Source organism: Lobosporangium transversale (genome assembly GCF_002105155.1).
Source record: "Lobosporangium transversale strain NRRL 3116 chromosome Unknown BCR41scaffold_21, whole genome shotgun sequence".
Classification (NCBI taxonomy): Eukaryota; Fungi; Mortierellomycota; class Mortierellomycetes; order Mortierellales; family Mortierellaceae; genus Lobosporangium; species Lobosporangium transversale.
In genome coordinates, this window is record NW_019028999.1 from 381,743 (window position 1) to 397,821 (window position 16,079).

Consider the following 16,079-nt stretch of genomic DNA (forward strand, 5'->3'; position numbering starts at 1 on the left):
CTCAAAAAAAAAAAAGAAAAAAGATATTTGTACTTTTTCAGTGCCATAGCTTGCTTGTAAATATTTGTGTAATAAATCATTATGAACTGTCTTCAATGCCATTCTATTGTACGAATATAATCGAATCTAGACTACACTTCAAGCGACAGCAAAGCGTTGGGCAGCACGGTCGAACAGACTTGACTTTAGGTCTAGATCTTGTAGGTAGCTGTGATTAGGTGCTACGCTCTGTAATTGTCTATTTCAAAGCATAAAAATAAAAAATAAGCTTATCTAGCCATTGAACTGTATAGTACACATTGAAATTAAATTTTGTGGAACTTACTGGACAAGGCTGTTAATTTCCTCAATGGGCTTGTTCAGCAGGGTTGAGAGGACGATTTGGTTCACAATTGCATCTGTGTTGGTGGGTTCCTTAGCCAATGCCTCCTGTAAGATCCCTTCAGCCTCTGGATATTGACCCATTTGAATGTTACAGACCGCTTCACCAACCAATGACTTGACTGTTGGCGATGTGCTTGAAGTAGCGATTTCTTCATAGATATAATATGCATTCTGGTAACGCTCTCCTCCTCCAACACGAAGCCCGACCCATGCCTCCATCAACTGAGCCAACATAGCATCCTCAGCCCAGGACTTGCAAGCCTCAACTTCCTTTTTAGCTAGATCCAGACGATTCATCTGGAGATAAATCTGAACAACGACTGCCACGCTAAAAATAATAAGGCATTAGTTTTTTTTTTCTCTTTACTTTTTTTTTTATTTTTTTATCATATTTATATATTATATAAACTTGATGTTGAACATCACATACCTCTCTAGATGGTTGTTATGCGGCAAGAGAACAGTCAATGCTTCCTCAACCAGACCCTCGGCACCCAAGACCTGACCTACCACTACTTTAACTTCCAATGCCGTAACTTCTGGCTGTGAATCCTCTGGTGAGTGGATAAGGAGAAGTTCTCTGAGGTGTGACAGTGCAGCATCACGCCCCGTAGCATCTGCAGACTGCACAGCGTCTAAATATACAGCTTGAGCTTTCAAAGCCTGAAGACCCAATGCATGAGACTCAGTGATCTCCTGAGCAACACGGTTATAATCTTTGATGGCGATAAGTGAACGATAGAGGAAAAGGTCCAGTTGATGAATGGTGACTTGATTAGCTGAAGCACGCGTCCTTGATGAGGTGGTGTCGGCAATAACCTGGTTATAGTTTCCTAGAATGAAGAAAAAGAGTTCGCAAATGGTGTATTAGGATGGAATAACTGGACTAGAAAAAAAAAAAAAAAAGTAACGCGTAGGATGAGCGCATGGTTGTGTTCTTAATGATCCTACAAAGCATACCAGAGTAGAAAAGATTGCGAATGGCAAAGAGTGTATTTTCGTCCATGATGTACAAAGTGATGCGTGAATCTGAAGGAATGAAGTGATGTGGAAGTAGAGAGCAAAGATGGAACAGATGTCAGTCTCTGTCCCACTTTCATGCGTTGACACGTTTCAGAAATATAAGGTGGCTTTTATTACATTCGAAACGGTATCTTCATGATATGAGATTGGAAGCTCTTGGGCCAGCTCTCCTCGCCCAATGCTTAATGGTATGATCATTATCACCATCCTCAAAGGCCGCTTTGATAACATTCAACATCTCCAAGACTGGTTCGAGTTGCTCCTCGTCTCCCCAACCATATTGACGTAGCTGTTCCTTGGATGTGATCTGGCCTGGGGACGAAGAATTCAAAGAACGAGTTTTAAGCTCCTTTCGGATACTCCGAACAAGACTGAGCGTGTCACCGTCAACTAAAGCTCCACTACGTTGCATCTGCTTCAAAATCTCAAGACATCCTGCTCCATCATTCCACGCATCCCAGCGGGACTTAAGAAGAGCTTTGTATGATTCTGTGCGGACTGTGCGAATAAATACAGGAAGGCCTTGTCTACGGGTATGTTCTACAAGAGCGCTGCCTAAGAATGGATGCAATGATCTCTGGCCTTCGCTATCTGCCAAGCGTGTGGAAGAGGCCGTTAAAATAGCTCGTGAGAGAAGACTATCCAAGCTAACGCTCGAGGGCCTTACAACCTCTGATGATTTTTCTGATGAAGACTCTAAAAATGGCAAGATAAGCTCGTCCACGAATTCCTGAACTTTGATAATATCCCCACTTTTATCGTCCAGCTCCTTTTTCATCCTAATTGCAACTTTGTTCTCTTCACGAATGGCATTGAAGATGGTGTTTTCTTGAGCTGAAGTCTGATCTCGACTCAGCCAGTCATGGGGACCAACGGTGTTTTGCATAACCTGAAAACTGGATGTGCTTGGCTTTACGTCCAAGTAAATCGGCTCCACTCTCTTCGAAAGATTTTCAAATTGACGCTGAAGCACTAACATTGGGTCATTCTTTGCTTTTGTATTCGATACAGTTGAATCTGGCGCCGTTGGAGGATGGCCTGCTGTGCTGTCGCTAGGGACCGCTGAAGATGTTGATTCACTACCTTGTTGACTATCTGCAATCCCTTCATGACCTGTACGATTGAAGTTGGAGAAGAGTGACTGTACCTTTCCTCCAACGCTAATTTCTGGTTTCTGTGGCTTCTTTTGTTCAAAGAGCGATGAGAATAACGCCTTGAAGGCGTCCCTTTCTGAGCTTTTCATCTTTGGATCCTTCCAGCGATCGGAGAGCGTATGGCGGCTGTCAAAGGTTAAGGCTGACGATGGCTTCGCTGATGAAGCTGCACTTGATGGCGATCGATATTCTGAAAGTGCAGGGAATAAGGTTGAGGCTCCTGGGATCTTATCCAAAACCTCCTCTCTATCTCCATTACTATCGCCTTCCTTGGCTTTCCTTTCACCCAAGTCATCCTCATCAAATAAAAATTTCCAAGACTTAGAAATTGAAGCCTTAGTTATTTCAGTTGCGCCAGGATCTGCTTCCGTAGTCAACGGTGTCGTCCTTGCCGGTGTTGTCATCCTGAAATCTTCACCCATCTGAAGCTTCTCGAACAGTCGATTGATCCTTTCAGTACCTGTGCGTATTTCAGCTTCTCTTGATTTCCTCGCAGCCTCTTCCTCTGCTTGTTTCCTTTCCCTCTCCAGCTTTCTCGCGCGGATTCCCACCTCAGCAGATGGCTTTAATTTGAACTTCTTGACTAGATCTTCAGTAGTAATCGGCAAAGGTGTGCTATTATTGGTTGGTGAGGATATATCTCGCTGGTTCTCCAACGTATCGTTGTTCTCTTGATTTTGTGCTTTCATAGCCTTGAGTGAACTTCCCTCAGTTTCCTGCTTTCCTGCGCCCATGTATGTTGGACTCAATGTGGAGAAAGCAGGAGCCTGGCGTTGAAGACATTGGTGTACTCCTGAAAGTAAGGATGTTAATAAAACAGAAAGTAAATATCAAAACCAAAGATTGTAATGATATCGAATTTTAGAAGTTAATACTTCCATCCAGTGGTTTACCTTGTTGTAATGAGATCCTGTAAATCATGCAATGCGTTGAGATCCCTTTCATTGCTTTTTAAAAGTTACAATTATTGTAGTTGGCTAAGATTGCAGGTTTTGTTTACTGTGGTTTGCATTTATTGGGTGGCTGTTATCTCCACATGGCAAAGTCGGAGTCGGGCTGTGTGATCTGCACACGTGTTGCAAGACACAAAATATATACAAGCATAGTTTGTAGTTCCAGCAGCTCTGCCACTTGACACAAGTCTTTATTCATTACCAATGTTTTATGTATTCAACTGTATAACAACAACTATTATATTTTATTATTACTGTAATTTCTTACTTTATGACTTTTGCTCCATGTTAATCAGTCGTCTATTCAAGGACAGCACAGCTCGGTCAAGGAAGATCTGCGTTTAGCCATATGCCTCTGGATAGGTATGGCGAATCTACGGTGTATTGCTTGCTAGCGAAAAGCCCAAAGCCCTGCAGACCCGACGATATTGTTGATTAGCAATATTCAAAGATAGTACGCAGACAACCACCACCACCAGTTCCTCCGCCATAGGAGAATTTGATCCTTCGCGTAGGAAAAGTTTGAATGAAGAACTCATGGAAAAGACAAACGTGTCAGACGTTAGAATGTTATCTTGAAATGACAGAGGACATGCGCAAAGCAATAAGCGATACATGGCTATGGTATCGAGGCCATATTCGGTTTTTGCGAAGACCGAGAGAACATATGTAAACTGCTGATAATCTTGTGTTTATACCTCGCATATGCCAGAGCTTTATTATTCTTTGGACACAGCCATTGGAATATCTGACAGTTGGTTACCATGAGCATTACATTAGCACTAAGTTTCCACGCAATAACAGTAACTCATCTCTTCAGGATACAAACTAGTCTCACTGCTATTACACCCACTAGACATATTTCGATTGCGACATCCCTGTACCAGAAACATAGTCCAGGTATGTTTGGCTCAGATCAGTAGAGACGGCTAAGTTCAAATCTTTAACAGGCTCATAGGGCGCGAAAAAAAAACCCCTTGAAAGGTTGTAAGTTGATTGTATTACCAGTCCTAGTATTGATACTTTCGACGGATCATTGAGAACTGAATTATTTATCTGGAAGGCGACTCTATCCTCGGTTTTTTGAGAAGTTGCATCAACTCCCATAACCATGTGCGCAAATTCATGCAGGCAGAAGCAGGAGAGTGGCTCCGTGTATTTCAACGAAACGGATACTACGAAAAGCTTTCCTCCCCCCTGCATCATTGCTAACCTCTCTTTTGGGCGCAGACCCATCTGATCAAAAAAGCTCTTGGTCACTCCTTTTTAACTATTTCCGAATTTGTTGCTCAATGCTCTCCCAAGTCATCAACTCGTTCTCCTTTTTTTTTTTTTTTTTTTTACTCGCTTCTTTCTATTACTACAACCAAGTGTTCGTCTTCGATGTCTTCACCTTTTCCTTTTTCATTGCCTTTCCATCATCTTTATTGCTTTCATCTTGTTGGTATCTGAAAGAAAAAGAAGTAAGCGACTTTGTGCAGAACCAGCTCTTTCCTTCTACGATATTAAAAAACTATCCAGCCAAACTTATCTTCTGGTCGACCCTCCAACCCCTCATTCGATTTTACTGTTGATCTTATTCTTAGTACTTGATATTTTGACCTAGAACTGTCTTACAACCATTATATTTTCTATTTTTCAAAGGCAATACTCGCACACAACTGCTTAATAAAATCCAAGGGATATGACATTGGCTATATCAAATTCTGTTTGGGTCGAGATTACTGACCCCGAGTCTCGCAATACATTCTATGCAAATCTGGTAAATGATCAAGTTGAATCGAATAATGATGAATGCGATGCAACATTGTGTTATGTAACTTGTCCGGTCACTTGGAATAACAAGTCATCATTGACTGACCAACTAATATTTCTAAACTGATTCCTACTCTCTGGTGACGCTCGTACTATAAATCCTAATACCCATTTACATGTGTCAAAGACAAGCGGGGAGTGCGACTGGTCTCTTCCAGAAGGTGCTGTAATGTAAGTAAGATATCCTCCATCGTTCCTCAAAGACCCCTAGGAAGATATTCCAAGCTATGAAAAACCAAGTAAGCCGGCGCTCATGTGCCTTTTTCTTTTTTTTAACTTATTTTATTTATATACTTCTAGCCAGCGACAGGACCCCGCAGGCGAATGGTGGGAGCTCTTTGATGATATTCATAATCTACCTTATTACTACAATACAAAGACAGGCCAAACAGAATGGGAACGTCCGCATGATAGCATTAATGTCATCTCGTTGACTGCAATTCAGGCAAGCAGCTTTATACACGCTTGTGTTGGATCTACCACCCCTTTTTTAATTACCCCATATGATAATAACAGAAAACAGCTGCCCAGCCGAAGCCACGACTTATGACTTTTGTGTTGATGGATTTATCTTATTACTGTAGAAATCTATCATCGGACAGCAGCTTTCCCTTCATATCACAGGCGGAGGTGGACAAGGACCACCGGAAGAAGCAACTAATGCTATCAATGGTGTCGAAGGACACCGAGTATCATCAGTTGTAGGGACCCCAACCATAAATGCATTTCCAAATATCATGGATTCTGAATCTCAAACTTGTATAGCAGCCAATTCCTTGGGCGTAACCGCTGACAAACCGAAAAACTTCTCGATCATTGCATCATCCCAGAGCGCAAGAAGCGGCAGTTCGCCAACGCTTTTTCAAAACACACAGACGTTAGAATTGAAGCCAATGCTATCATTATCATCGACGACGGGACCTATTATCAAAAGTGCTAGTCGAAAAAAATCAAGACCCTATAGCTCACAAGCACAACAGCTGTCTCAAAGCATTTCCACCAATTCAATAATGTCATCGTTCCAAAAAGCAGCATCCATGACTTTATACAGGAATTCAACGTCATCATATGGGCAGCCAATACCCATTCCGCCTCGTCCGCAGTCTGTTTCGAGCAATGCACCTCCACTTTCAACATCTCACCCTCTAACATCTACTGAATCCAAGAAATTGAGTGTTTTGGGGATATCCAATGACACACTATTTCAACCAGCACGCAAAAGCCTTCAGATTGCAGAGCGTGCCAGAAAAATTGGTATCGGAGCACCAGTGGCAAACGATGAGGCAGCAAGGAAGATGTCACCTATGATCATTGAGCAACAGCAAGAGGCCCTCCGTAAAATGTCAGGTAGTCCTCCGCCGACTTCCTCTGAATCAGCGTCAAAAGAGGGTAGTCATGTTGTACAAGCTTATTCACAACCGACTGGAGGCGGTACCTTCCCTCTTGGTACGCACCCTGCACTCCCTGCAGAGCTTCAGTCATCCATTTCTCAATTTCGTATAGCAGGCTTTGCGGAAAAATATTTCTCAACACATAAAAAGGGTCTATTCCGGCGAAAAGTGCCTATGGAGAAGATGTTACTTCATCAGAAAAGTCCACTTAGCCAGCCGTTAATGGTACTCAATAAGCGTGGAGTTCAGAAGGATGCTCTTAGATGCTTCAAAATCATCCAAAAATTGATGGGCGAGCGAAAAGGGAACGGATATGCAGGGCCCACAGGCGTAGAGTTAGGCGAGACGTGCGTTGACTTGTCAATCCAATCTGAAGAGGACATCAAGTTAGTACTAGAGCTAATCAAGAAGGGTCAAGATCACGGTGAGCTTCGTGACGAAATTTATGTTCAACTATGCAAGCAACTGACACAGAATCCAAGCAGGTTAGTTAAATTCTATCTCACATGTTGACGCTATAACTACTACAGGAATTAGTACTCATAAGTGTTTTCCATACTGTTTAATTCTAGAGAGGGAAGCATCAAGGGCTGGCATTTGTTCACAATAATCCTTATAACATTCGCTCCATCCAAGGATTTACATACCTACCTGGCTTCATTCCTCAACCAGCATGCAACTGTATCTCTGCATCCCATCCCGGTAATGGCTCGACACTGTCTTGATCTACTTCGCCGGATCAGTAAACGGGGCTCACGGGCAAAGCAACTTACTGTAGTCGAAATTGCACGAGCCCAAGAGGCTGCATTCAAGCCAAGCGTGTTTGAGGCGACATTAGAGCGTCTTATGGGCCGCCAAATGGCAGCAGGAGGTGAATGGGCGGCATGGCGCGTCCCTCGACTGATGGTGTTTCTGAAAGAAAGTGTATTAAATTTGGATGGCCTGAAGACAGAAGGCATATTTCGTATCTCTGGCGATTTAGGCGCCGTTGCCGAACTGGTATGTCTATTTACAGATTTTTGTCACGCACGAAACCCATTGGTCCGTGCCCTGTATGTCTGCGATTATATTTCGTCGTACACAGTGATTTAGCGTGTTTTTTTTTTTTTTTTTTTTTGTCTGTGTGTGTTTATTTTTCTTGCAAAACAGAAAGCACGGATAGAGCTCGGAAACTATGATCTATCAGGAATTGCAGATCCACATGTACCCTGTTCATTGCTGCGACTCTGGATCCGTGACCTACCAGAACCCATCATCCCTTATGATATGTATCAACGATTCATCGATGCAGCACAAGATAAAGATGCGATTGCCAAGCTGATCGATGATCTTCCACTTTGGCATAAGGAGACACTCATCTATCTCGTGGCGTTCTTAAAGGTAAATATTAATCGTGTTTTGCCATCCCTGTTAATGCCTCTTATTACTTTACATGTGTCTTCTCTAACTTGATTGAGTTGTCACCTATCCCTATCGAAAAAAAGACATTCAATCAACCAAAGATTCGAGAAGCTACCAAGATGAGCCTTTCAAATCTAGCTATGGTTTTTGCACCAACGCTTTTGCAATTTTCTAGTGATGACATCCCTATTCAGATGGGTCGTTTACAGGCAGAGAGAACGTTTGTTTCAACGCTCATCGCAGAGGTAGAGCTCTCAGATGAGGACCTATGTATCGTTGGAGAGTCTAGGAGTTGAGTTAGAGTAAAAAATTAGTTCACATAAAGACCTCTGGAGACGCAAGAGATGTCTTGCCTATTTATTTGCTTTACCTGTGTTATTGGACCATGGAAAGCTCTATGTTGAACTGTAACCATCCAACAGGGCAGGGATGCATTTGTTCAAATCTTAGTGTATAGTCTAAATAGATTAGGTTATTGACGTACTGGACCTGGTGAGGTTTTCTCTCTCAGCTGTTCTCATTATAATAGTATCTTGTAGTCAAAGTCGTCGTTTGGATCCACACACCAGCCAGGTGAGTAGTAATTGATCCTTGAGCACACACACATAGAATCACTCTCGCGCGCAATAGCGTATCACGATCTTGGATCAAAAGCATGAGACTTGGATGTTGTAATCCGCCACCTCCCTCCACTTGACAGACAGATAAGCAGTGTGGCTTTGGTAAACAAAATTCACACCTTCCTTCCTTGCAAATGTCGCTTTTTCAAACAGCCTTTGATTTTCTCAACTTGCATTGCCTTCTTTTATGCTCACAAATTCTATCCCTCTCTTTCTTTCTTGTTACCATCGTTATCGCCAATCTCATCCCCTCATTCTTATTACACTCCCCACTCTTCCCACTTTTCGCCTTCTCCACTCTTTAGTTTTAGTATTCACTTTGTTCGTGAACCGAATGTCTTGACATCTAGCTCCCTTCTAAAATTCTCTTCACTCCTTCATTTAAACATTCCTGAGTATTCATTCATTTGCATTTCCTTCTGTTCATTTGTTTCCTATTACTTATATTGCTTCTGTCTTCTCACTCTTTTTTCTTCTCACTTTTTTTTCTTCTCTTGAGTTTTCCAACATCACTACACACTTTGCTGCAATAACACGGGTTACTCAATGTCCACACCACCATTGAGCCCTTCTACTAAAACCTCTTCCGGGCCTGTGTCGCCTTCAGTCTCTCGGCGGAAGCTGTCGCGAACCCAACATTCCAAACCAAATGAGTCTTGGTTCCTTATTCTTGTTAATGCCTTCAAAAGCAACTTTGAACAGACTCTTACCTACCGAGAGTCAGAACTTTATGCCTGGATCATGCAGGCCTATCCTTATTACCGTCACGATACTCACACAATGCAAACTAGTGTCAAGACGACCTTGTCTTCATATGAATGCTTTCGACAGAACGGCAGAAGTACATGGACATTCATTCCGCGGCGAGCCCTTGTCCATTTAGAAAGCCTCAAGTCACAGGAAAACCGCAGAGAGAGCAATATTTCTGGTGAAGAAGACGAGGAGGAGTTCGAGGATGAAGAACAAGAAATTCCAGATCAAGATCATGGCGAAGGCGATACAGAATCTCATTACAATTACCGAAGTCTGTATACTGACCATCCTAACCGGCATGAGGCTCACGAAGATGGACCCAGTACTAGGATACGATATGTCGACAAGCACTTGGACCTGATGGATGAGGATTCACCAACTTTATCAATCGAAGAGATCCAGCGTTTTAAGCAAGAACACTCTGGAACTCAATCTCGCAAGTTGAAGCGCAAGGCTTCTGGTGAACATGGAAGTCGTCCCAGGACACGATCACCACCTGCGGCCCTTCAGGATGAGTGCAGCATGTCCATGAAGGCATGGTATAATTTGCTAGTCCACATGTTTGAGGCTTCACCTAAGCAAAAAACCATCCGTGAAATTTTTGCGTGGGTCCATGACAATTATCCAATTTATCGGGACGCTCCGGATAATACATGGCAGAAAGATTTGACAGCCGCATTGGAATCAAACCCTTTATTCAAGGCAATGGGCCGAGGAAGGTGGCAAATGGTAACGCAAACAGCACAGCCTATCATAGTGGTTAACGAAGGCACAGGAACGCCAGGAAGTGGCTCTGCAACTAATCCACCTTCAAAAGTCGGAGATGATGCCACCGATAGTCCTTCTGTGACAGAGGATGAGGATTGGAAGGCCATTGGCTCAAAACGGCTACTCAACTTCTCCTTCCGACGTTATTCAATTGCGACAGATACTGTCCCTAAAAATCAATACAAGATCGGGTCTACCGTCCCTGCTAATTCGGATGGTCAAACAGCAACAAACGGCAAAGTAAATGTGGCTATTATAGCGTCTCCTGGATCATCTCTGTCCACCACGGCATCTGGAGGCAATCTTCTACCCCTTGATCATCGAGCGACGGCATACAACACAACGGGAAGACGATTTTCTTCCTATCATCAACCAACTCCAAAAAACTCCCCTCCTCTTGCAGCTACTACTACTGGACTTTTACCAATCGAAGAAATAGGCAATCATATTAGAGGTGCATTGTCTCAGTCGGCATCGTATGAAGAAGATTCCGCCAGGAGATATATGGCACCATTACAGAATGCTATCAATTCTGCTGTCCTTGCACTCCAATCGCAACAACCTGATCAGCACCAGAATACTTTGACCACAGTGATACCAGCTACAGCATCTTCGCACATAGGCAACTTCCAGACAAATCGCGATTTACAGAATACATCACAGATAGGTCGTCATGAGGATCAAGGATCTACCCAGAAACCAACCACAGCCCTCGTTTCCACAGATGACGCCTCACCCACTGTGTCTTCCTCAAGAACGGTATCAAATCCTGAATCTCAAGTAGAGCCTGAGATCCTAATACCCAATAGCGAGAACCTTGCTTCTGATCAAATGGATGCCATTCATGCTTTGGCTTTATTGTGCGGAGGCGGTGTTTAGACCCCACATGGAATAGATTTTAATAAAAGAGTTTAGACTATCCCTTAAACCGTCAACCTGGCAAATTTGCCATTATAAATGGGCTTAAAATCCAGCAATTCATGGGCATTGTCTTGAAATTTTATTTCGATGTCGAAATAAATGACCGAAAACTGAGTTGATTCATTCTACCGCACCTTAGAGCTTGCTCGGCAAGACTTGATTTGTCACATCATTTACTTGCTCGTCTTCTTGCGTTCCCTTGATGTATCTGGGTTGGTAAACACTGCTAGTAGAGTTTGTTGGGCCTGTTGAAACCAGAGGGAGCCACAGCAACATATCATACCCAAGGTGATACAAATATCTCTGTTGGAGTGAGTGGTGAACTGTGTGTGGTTCAGATGTAGTGGACATAAACGGCGAAAGAATGCATCGAAAGGATGTGAGCGGTTATGAGAGCAAGGAAGAAGGGGTTGATATGCCTGTTCAAGTCCTTGGCAAGAGGGCATGAGTAGCAGTTGTGATCACGAGTTGATTTCGGTGAGTCCGCATAACAATGGTATAGTTTCTAGACCCTATCTTCCACGTACAGCATTGCATTATTGTTGTTTTCAGACCTGGCACCAATCATGCGAGGTATTTCTCTTTCTGAGGGTTCCTTGTGTTAAACAGCCAGACAGAAAGCTTAGAAGAGATACAGACACAACGGTGAAAAAAAAATGTATGCGAGCAAACAGTTGCTGTGTTTATTTGTTGTCTGCACATGCCTTCTTTCATCGCGGGCTTTTTTTTTATTGTTTCGCAAATCTTGTTTCCTTTTTTGTTCGTCAATCACTGTGTGCACGAATAAGCAGCTGAAGCATCTCTTTGGTTTCTGTACATGTATAAACACATTTTACATCGTGGCGTCTTTTTTTGTTCAAAACACAAGCGTTTTCCATTGGTGCTTCCAAACAAACTTTATTTTGGCGGCCACTCCACAATCCAGGACAAGGATCAGCTGGCAACAGGCCTTAACTCTGTCTTCGATGTCTGTCTGTGTGCATATGAAGCGGACCCATGCATAGGGTGCCATAATGAGGAGAATGATAGGATCGTGATGTCCCAAGACTCTGATTTTTTTGCGTACGAATGAGTCTGCTTCCTAGTGGGACCCCTTCCGCGCCGTAGACGGAAGTTTGGGGTTTACGATGTAGACAACGTTATCCAAGCACTAAGACTGCCATCACACGCGCATCTGGTGTTATTCTGTGCCATCGCAGGCAATGACTACTCAAGGAACCTCGAGACGTTAGGCCCGGTTAATAATCTTCGATTAATTCGAAACGTTGCGTGGAACGAGAACTACAATAAAATGCTTCGGGACTACCTAAGGGAAGCTAGTAAGGTGTTGGGAAGGAACGCAGCCTCTGAAGAAGGCCGTTTCAGAGTAGCTCTCCGCATTTTTACTTCCGACCATCAAACGTCGGCCCAAGCGCTACCATTGAACAATGAGTTCGATAACTTCAAGCAGCGTCTACTCAATGGAAAGGATCTTCGTCATAGAATGACTCAGCAAAGGCGAGCGCAGCGTCGCAGAACGTAAGGAAGCTCAAGCTATAGTTTTGGCCTTGAAACCATACGTCCCCAATACTAATCGTTAGTCCCCTTCTTGGATAATGTAGAGACACACCATCATTCTATATAGCGAAAGGGTCACATAGGAACCAGTTCCGGCCCATCTTTTCTGACAAGGCGAGCATATTGAATGGGCGCACAGTTGATATCAGTAACTGCCATCAGCACGATAGGCCGGGCCTTAAGCATCCACCACGTCGGAAAAAGGCAAAAAAGAAGCAACAGAAAAAACAAAAGCGGAAGCACAAAGGCAAGAAGCCCCACAGGGCTAAAAAAGAAGGTGCACCAATTAGGGACTTGAAGGATGCTACGAAGGTTGATCACAGCTACAGCAGTAAGCACCTTATCAAGGCCTTAACAATTGGGTCCCTTAAGGCCTCCATGGCAAGGAAAGGCGGACTGGACGCAGATGAAAGGGATAGTATTGCAAGCCAGATCCGAGGGGCAGTTGTTGTCCTCAACCGACTACGCCGCTATGCATACTGGGCGATTGCCTTGGACATTGAGAGGATCATGTGGTTACCAGGGGCAGCAAAGTCGAGGAAAAAGGCACTGGACGAGGTCTTGGATAGCAATGATTATTCCTTCCGTCTCGCCACCCTTCTTTTGAGTGGTCAAGGTGGCCCCAATTCAGCTTACGCGAGGGCAAAAAAACAAGGAAAGGCGGTAGAAACGCCCCATCATCACCTCGCTTATGAACATTTCAAGGCCACCACTGAACTTTCCCCAATAAAGGATATAGACATCACATTGGGGGACGTCCAAGGCTTTGATCCCAAAAAGATCTCATTTCCAAGAGCGTCAGACTTACTAATGGGCCAAGTACAGACATCATTAAGGCAGCACTACAGGAACGCAATGGTATAGCTTGTGTAAGGGTATTTTCATGCATATTCTGCAATCAAATGCTCTTTATTCACACCTTTTTTTTTTCTTTTTTTTTTTTTTTCTAGTTTGATGTCGAGAAAACAAATGAAGATATGAGCGACATTGAGTTTTTTCTGCGGGAGAACAAAAAAGTGAAAAAATACTCAGACTTTCCTACGTCCCCCTGGTCACCCGGGTATGTGTATCTGTCTGAACACGCCCTAGTTGACATCCTCTGGGCGAACGAAGATACCAAGCAGCTGTTGGAGCGTATTCTGCCTCTCAATAATGCTTCCAAGACTGCAATGTATGAGTGTGTACAGGGAACAAAAGGGGTTTTGATACAGGCTCTCTTTTGTGACATTGGAGGTGATCGCATGGTTCGTGGATATCAAGACAAAGTATCCCTGCAGTCACAGGACAAAGATCTAACTCGGTTCAAACTCAAAGGAACGATTTCTACCAACGGTCTAGTTCTGAATCTACTTGCCTATGACACAACCCAGACGAAGAGACAGCAGCAGTCTGACGTAGATGAAGAAGACCCCAGCCAAGAACTGGAGCTTTCTCAGGGATTTCTCAACACGACGTGTTCAAAGGCGGCCGGTGAAGACCTGACAGATGAAGACTACGCAGACATAAACTGGAAGAGGAGCTCCAAACTGCTTGAAAACGTTGAGCTCACATTCAACAAACCAGGGCGATGCCCATCCGCAAACACCACAACTATCGTCGGATGTGATCCTGGTATTGTTAACGCCCTTACGTTTTCCTCCCTGGATCCTCACAACCCTAACTTGCGGCAAACGGTAAAGGTGAGAAGCAGGTTCTTGTACCTCCCCGTCCTCCGCTTCAATCACCTGTTGAACAAAAGGAAGCGTGAAAAAGGAATGATTGAGGTTGAGAGCGCCATCCCTGTGTTTGGAAGGGATACGTATAATGAGTACTTTCAATGGATGAACGAGGAGTCTCAGACACAGACAGGATCAACGAATTTGGATGTGCTTCAAGAGTTCTACGAGTCCAGATGGCACCTGAAAAAAAATGGGACCTACGAAAGGCTCAACGAGCTACGTTCGACTACGCGGTACAGCGAGTGTTGAAGATGCTTGGGGATAAAGGAGTACTTGTCGTCGGCCTAGGGTCCTTTGAAAGTAGTAAAGGAGTTCCCAGCAAGCACACTGCTATAACGAGACATCTTGTCACACAGGTATGGCTTTTTTTAAAAAAGTAAGCAAAGCTGGAAAGCCATAAAACCCTTGCTAATAAACGACTGCCATTTGAAACGCTTAGATCAAAGCACGAGGACACTTCGCTGTAGGAGCGCACGAATTTTACACCAGCGCCCGCTGTCCCCGACCCCTCTGCGATAGCTTTTTAGAGATGCTGTACCCTCGTTCTAAATATTGGAGGACATGTAAGGTATTCTTCGACCGTGACGCAGTAGGGGCGGAAAACATCGCAAAAATCGGTCTTGCTCAAATTGAGAGGCAAGAGAGACCTGCAAAGTACAGGCTCACGGAAGAGTCGCCTGCTCCGGCTGCAAAGCGCGCACGATGCTAGACACAAGTATTTGGGTGCCGGCACACCCACAAAAAATTTGTAAGTTCTGTTTATTTTCGTCTCCTGTATCCTCTCTAATCTTTTGCCCCTGAATTTCTGGACTAACTTTAAAAACCGTACAGATCAACAGATAACTTTGACTTCGCCGAATTACGTAATTGGAGACGTAAGGGCTCTCGAACGATGTTACAGACGCTACAATCAGCCATCTGTGTCTGATAAGTTAAGTTTGCCACAGGGCAAATTTACTGTCAATAAATTGATCAAAAAGCTTTAGCCATATTCATTTAGTTTCCCTGCTTGATGAACAGCATCCAAGGGATACAAACTACTCATACAAGACCCATTTGAACTTGGTTTAGGAAAAAGGTCTATTTCCATCAATAAACATTAAATCCTATACCTTGTTTACGCTTAGTCCACGTGATCATATACTGATTTTCAAAGAGAAACTTACACATCTCATCAGTTCATTGCGAGAAAATATATTTCTCATCTTTTTTTGTTGCAGCACCACGGCTCATTTACAGAATTCGCGACTGAGATTGGAGCACACAAACATTGATCTTACATTTATTTCATCCTTTGAACGATCACACACCTCTCCTCCCTGTCATTACCACTTGTTTTGAGTTACGCAATATACAAATCACTTAAATCAAGGCATTCCTGACACTGTGGGACCACAAGCACAGATTTACACGTTTTACGCTCGTTTTATAGCTCTCTGCAGCGCGCGTCATTTGGGGACGCCTGCTCAGAGTATCAGAGACGTCTTTAATTTCCTATCACAGATACATTTGCACGGAAACACATAGACTTGTTTAGCAAAATGAACCCAACACAGCCACAGCCACAACCTGCTATCACCCCTGAGATGGTTGCCAATCTGTCACAGGAACACATCACTAG

At 43.6% G+C, this 16,079-nt stretch overlaps 5 protein-coding genes across 5 annotated transcripts; 3 read left to right on the forward strand and 2 right to left on the reverse strand.

The window, feature by feature from the left end:
- Positions 1 to 138: 138 nt before the first annotated feature.
- BCR41DRAFT_396864 (coatomer epsilon subunit-domain-containing protein) lies at positions 139 to 1,390 on the reverse strand (the record flags this gene model as incomplete). Its single annotated transcript, XM_022028846.1, has 4 exons — positions 139 to 238; positions 326 to 712; positions 815 to 1,217; positions 1,345 to 1,390. The coding sequence occupies 4 exons, from the start codon at positions 1,388 to 1,390 to the stop codon at positions 139 to 141; spliced, it is 936 nt and encodes a 311-aa protein (XP_021880860.1).
- Positions 1,391 to 1,510: 120 nt separating this feature from the next.
- Positions 1,511 to 3,539, reverse strand: BCR41DRAFT_422618 (hypothetical protein). Its single transcript, XM_022030174.1, has 2 exons — positions 3,455 to 3,539; positions 1,511 to 3,354 (listed from the first exon to the last, which is right to left on the reverse strand). The coding sequence occupies exons 1-2, from the start codon at positions 3,504 to 3,506 to the stop codon at positions 1,541 to 1,543; spliced, it is 1,866 nt and encodes a 621-aa protein (XP_021880861.1). The 5' UTR covers positions 3,507 to 3,539; the 3' UTR covers positions 1,511 to 1,540.
- Positions 3,540 to 4,873: 1,334 nt separating this feature from the next.
- On the forward strand, positions 4,874 to 8,470 carry BCR41DRAFT_337280 (hypothetical protein). The gene is made up of 8 exons (XM_022022066.1): positions 4,874 to 4,977; positions 5,101 to 5,276; positions 5,457 to 5,500; positions 5,630 to 5,774; positions 5,914 to 7,205; positions 7,293 to 7,719; positions 7,870 to 8,100; positions 8,205 to 8,470. Exons 2-8 carry the CDS (start codon positions 5,199 to 5,201, stop codon positions 8,415 to 8,417), a joined length of 2,430 nt encoding a protein of 809 aa, XP_021880862.1. The 5' UTR covers positions 4,874 to 4,977; positions 5,101 to 5,198; the 3' UTR covers positions 8,418 to 8,470.
- Positions 8,471 to 8,880: 410 nt separating this feature from the next.
- Positions 8,881 to 11,180, forward strand: BCR41DRAFT_354785 (hypothetical protein). Its single transcript, XM_022024391.1, has one exon. The coding sequence runs from the start codon at positions 9,288 to 9,290 to the stop codon at positions 11,139 to 11,141; it is 1,854 nt and encodes a 617-aa protein (XP_021880863.1). The 5' UTR covers positions 8,881 to 9,287; the 3' UTR covers positions 11,142 to 11,180.
- Positions 11,181 to 13,691: 2,511 nt separating this feature from the next.
- Positions 13,692 to 15,193, forward strand: BCR41DRAFT_354788 (hypothetical protein). The gene is made up of 3 exons (XM_022024392.1): positions 13,692 to 14,605; positions 14,632 to 14,814; positions 14,898 to 15,193. The coding sequence occupies exons 1-3, from the start codon at positions 13,718 to 13,720 to the stop codon at positions 15,165 to 15,167; spliced, it is 1,341 nt and encodes a 446-aa protein (XP_021880864.1). The 5' UTR covers positions 13,692 to 13,717; the 3' UTR covers positions 15,168 to 15,193.
- Positions 15,194 to 16,079: the final 886 nt, after the last annotated feature.